At 37.6% G+C, this 4965-nt stretch overlaps 1 protein-coding gene across 2 annotated transcripts in view; it reads right to left on the bottom strand.

Annotated features, from left to right (window-relative positions):
* Window positions 1-817: 817 nt before the first annotated feature.
* Window positions 818-4965, bottom strand: part of slc66a2 (solute carrier family 66 member 2) — a 42170-nt gene continuing 38022 nt past the window's right edge. For both annotated transcript variants that reach the window (XM_048596083.1, XM_048596084.1), the window contains one exon: window positions 818-4520. In XM_048596083.1, the coding sequence (XP_048452040.1) occupies window positions 4313-4520 (208 nt within the window). In that variant the 3' untranslated portion in view covers window positions 818-4312. The remainder of the gene's footprint in view (window positions 4521-4965) is intronic.

Below are 4965 nucleotides of genomic sequence, written 5' to 3' on the forward strand. Positions count from 1 at the left end.
GCTGAAATCAAAATTGTTGCCAATCCTTTGGTTAGATGCTTTTATTTTCAACTTGTTTGCCCCTTCTTTGAAACCAATACTATCCCCGAATATCCCTAGTCAGCCATGGTTGGGCCACCTCTCTCATTGTGTGACATACAAGACTGAATAACTGTTGCAGTTCCTTCATGGACTCTGTGCCATTGCTTATCCTCCATTTTCTCCAAGTAACGCCTCCCAATTTATCATAGCCAGCTCACGCCTCATACTATTGAAATTTGTATAGATTCAGGACCCTAGACTCCAAATCAACAATGTCAACCACTATTTTAATGAAGAAGGTTACCCTTCTCCAAGTTGCCTCATACAGCCAGACTGCCAATTATTTCTTTCACATTACACAATACCCAGTCTTGGATGGCCTGTTCTCTAGTTGGTTCTTCAACATATTGATCCAAAAATGATCTTGCACAAACTCCAGGAATTTCTCCTGTAACACACTGTTTATTGATTTGATTTGCACAATGTAGATTCAAGTCAACTTTAATTACAGCTGTACTTCTTTACATACAGGCAGCTCTCCTACAACATGATAGTTGTGTCCTTGTGTGACCTCGTGCTATAGAAAATCACTATACCTGTACAGCAGAAAGTTTGCGTTATCCAAACAGCATCCACTATTCATCAATCGTGTTATAGCCAATTTGTGTTAACAAAACACGCGTTATAGCAGAACTACTTGTACTTAATTTGAACATAAAGGAAGTTGTTATTCGAGTCCACAATTTAAAAGGTGAAGACAAATTTTCTTTTTTAAAAATTACAACAGTCTAACTTGGACAGTTCCAAATGTTTATTCTTCTTTAGGTTTTAGTTTAACATACAGATGCACATGATAGACCAGTGTATGTATTTACATTTTTAACACGTACTCTTGTGCAGACTTCTTTTGATTCTCTTACTTTGCCTCCAACCATGATGTTGAATGGCAGTCCATAACAAAAAGTTTTAGGGAAGGCTGGTTATAGTATTGAAGAACATTCCTTTTGCTGGTTAAGTGCATTCACCTGCCTTCATTTGGCAATTAAGAGTCTTTTTACTTGTTTGGTGGAGTTGACAGAAGAATACAAAATAACAGTAATCTTCAATATTTTTAAATAAATATTCACAAATGTAAATCTGAATTTAAAAAGTGTAAAGAAACATTTCCTAGATAACCCAAGTAATCCTGGAAATAAAACCCTTCAACAGTTCCAATACAAGCTGTGAAGTATATGACCTTTTTACTATATTCCCCCAGCATATGCTTCAGAAGCCAATTAACTGAACATCAAATGGGCAAAACAAAATTGTACAAACATTATGGAATCAAACATTATCACACCCATGGATTGATAAGCCGACACAAAGGGATTCTGTAATTTTTGCTTGCTAATTGAAAACAGTAAGTAACATAAAACTTATCGCTGCCCGTTAATGCCACAGTGCACACAGAATCCCTACAGTGTGGAAACAGAACCTTTGGCCCAACAAGTCCACACTGAACCTTGGAGCATCCCAGCCAGACCCACCCCCCTAATCTACACCTCCCTGAACACTACGGGCAATTTAGCATGGCCAATCCACCTAACCTGCACATCTTTGGACTGTGGGAGGAAACCGGAGCACCCGGAGGAAACCCACGCAGACACAGGGAGACTGTGCAAACTCCACACAGACAGTCACCCGAGGCTGGAATTGAACCTGGGTCCCTGGTGCTGTAAGGCAGCAGTGCTAACCACTGTGCCACCGTGCCGCCCCCATGGCCCACAGCCTGTGCAAAAAATACCTGAATAGGCTCATTTCAGTTTTAAAATGGTGATGTGTAGCAGGGTTTGGACCAGCAAGATACATAAGGTTTGACCAAAATCACAAAAGTGACAGACTTGCTCACCAGAGTGGAAGTGATAGTTAGTTTATTCCTGGGGCTTCATACTTCAGTCAAATGAATTAGTGTACTAATTCATAGTTCTTGACTTTCAAAAAGTATATTCTTAGAAACTATTTAAGAAAATTGAGCTTGTTTGATAATCAAAGTAGAAAGATCAGCATACAGCAATCCCCCAGTTTTGAATATATACATATATTTTGCTGAACATAAAAACATATCAGACAACAGCTTATCAGACAAACACCATAGACTTAATTGTAAGGTCACTTCAGCCCAAAGCAAAATATGGCAATCAGCTGTGGATCAGAAAGACCAAAACAGTTGTCATTCAATGACAAAATACTTCATAGCAATCAACTGAAAACCTCCTGAGCAAATAGGGAGAATTATAGTTATAAACTAGATAGATCTATTTACCTTACTGGGTATACTTCTTATTTAATACTTCTTTGGAGCCAAAGTGTCATCATCTAACCTAATGGTTGGCTTAATATTCCATTTCAGCTAAAATTATTATTTATAGGTTTCAGTCAATTTCCTCCCAGCCACTGTATGTTAGTTAGAATGATGCCCCATTAACTTCAGTGTCATAAGGATAATTTCAGATTGCTGGCTGCCTACAAATGCAAAATAAACAGAAAATTTAACAAATACATATGTCAACAAAAAGTTTCAGATAAATACAATTGTACAATGATCAGAAGTTACATCACATCAACAATTTCTATGTAAATCCAGTAAATTAAAGGAGCTTGGTTATAGTCAAAAACACAGGGCAATGACTGATCACGTACTTGGGTTTAACAATGTAAGCACGTTTAGGGATGGATTCACCATACATAGATAGAAAGCACTGCTTTTAAAAGGCAACAGGAAAGGATAGCAATTGAATTCAATGATCTGGATTAACTGCACTGAATTTTATGCTAGTAGTAGGTAGATTATTAAAATAAATTCAGGTTGGTAGAAACCTTTCTACTCCATCTTAATTTACTACACCCAGTTCCAATGTGTATCATCCATACAGACCAACCATAATCAAATTAAATAGACTTTCCCTGCCTCCCAGGCCTTCTCTGCACAAATGCTGTGGGTACCAAAGTAATTTTTGTGCATTTATTTTAAATGCATGCTGATTTTATTATGAACTCAACTGACTTGGAGGCAGGAGCTCATCACCCATAGGGTAATCCACAGAACAGCAAGTATTAAATCAGATTTGTGCCTTTTAATTTGTTACTTGATGTATAAATGCTTTCTTGAAACAATGCTGTTTATATAAGCATGATAACTGTATATTAAATGTAGGCAATTTCAATCAGACTGATTTAAATGGTTGGGGCGGGGGGGGAGGTGGGGAGGAGAAATGTTGTGCAAGTAAAACATGAACTCTGTTACCTGTGATCTAAATTACTGAGTAATAAAATAAATACCATGAAGGAACAAGTAAAAGTGTCAGCATCATTGCGTATTATCAGTATGCACTTTTGCACTAAAAGCCAGATCTCACTTTACTTTGCAATGGACCACAATTTAACTTCTTACCTTGCTAAGAATAATCTGTACTTTGTTTTTATAAAAAAAAACTGCTCTTCTCTTCATGCCATTCAAAACTGTCCTGAAATTCCTACCGATATTACTCTGAAGCAGCTTGTTCTGAAGGGCAGTTTTTCCTGCTTCTGATTCTTTCTCCTTGTGGAGAAGCATCTGATTTCAGCACAGTTGTTAATAGGAGCATCACAAGTTTAGATCTCACGACTCTACTCCATCTTAATACAATAATGAATACTAGACTGAGCCCCAGTGTGTGTCTTCATTACAGAGCAACCATAAATCAAATTAAACAGACATTCCTTGCTTCCTAATCCTTCCCCACTCAGTTGCTGTCTGAAGTCTGAAGACTCAAGTCTGAACGTTACATCATCTCCTTCCTTGTGTGGAATACAGCTTTTTCAAAGTTCAGTAAATCCCATCTGAAATATTGCTAATTTTTAAAATGGTTTTTGAACACAATATTCTCCTTGGATATAGTGCACCAAATTACACTTCAAACTCTTAATACTGCCATGAAACAAAGTTACATTAGAGTGATATAGCAGGTGACAAAGAAAGAATAAACATCAGGAAGAAAAACAAAGTTGTAGGAACAGTAACATGTAAGGCATTTATGTAAACGTGTCCAAAAACATTGGTCTGAGTTATGCAAATAGAAAAATATATAAATTACCATAAACATTTCAGCAAAAGTTCAAATGCTTTAAACCGCTTTACCAGAAAGTGACTTTGAAATCCTTCCAACATGTGGTAAACCAAGATAAAAGTTATTGGCTATGGTTCAACAACATGGCTTCATGTTCTTTCCAGGAATTGGTCATTTGGTGCACTTGTTGAATAGAGCCATAGTTAAAGTGCCTTGGTGCTTGTGGAAGGAACAGTGTGGGAAGACGGTTTTTGAGGGTAACGATCATAGTAGTAAGCTTGAAAGAGAATTGTGATATCAACACACACTTGCAGCAATCCACATATCCAAAACTGGAAAGGAGCCTGGTTCAGGATGAAGTAAGCGGTCTTGAAAGTGTCACCACTCGCCCACATCAGCACCATTGTAATACTTTTTTTGAGGAGAAAAGATGGCACAATTAGTAAAAAAAAAAAATTTACTTAAGTAAACTAGATGTTCAACATAGCACTACATGGAACATTACTGTAACAGATAGTACTCACCTCAAGTAACCTCCATATTGTGGATTAAGATCTGCAAAACTATTATTGTCATTACTCTCTCCCAACCATTCGTATTGTTACCAGAACTCTACAAGTTTGGATTCAAATGCATGCATGTAACCATCCTCTCGGTCTGATCGGCAATGATCAGCTGGGGACAACTCATAAGGCAACTGGTTACAATTCAATTGCAGGAAACTGAAACCAGCCTATAATACCAAGGATGATGGGAACTGCCAATGCTGGAGAATCTGAGATAACAAGGTGTAGAGCTGGATGAACACAGCAGGCCAAGCAGCATCAGAGGAGCAGGAAAGCTGACGTTTTGGGTG

Source organism: Rhincodon typus, chromosome 4 (genome assembly GCF_021869965.1).
Source record: "Rhincodon typus isolate 14 chromosome 4, sRhiTyp1.1, whole genome shotgun sequence".
Lineage (NCBI taxonomy): Eukaryota > Metazoa > Chordata > Chondrichthyes > Orectolobiformes > Rhincodontidae > Rhincodon > Rhincodon typus.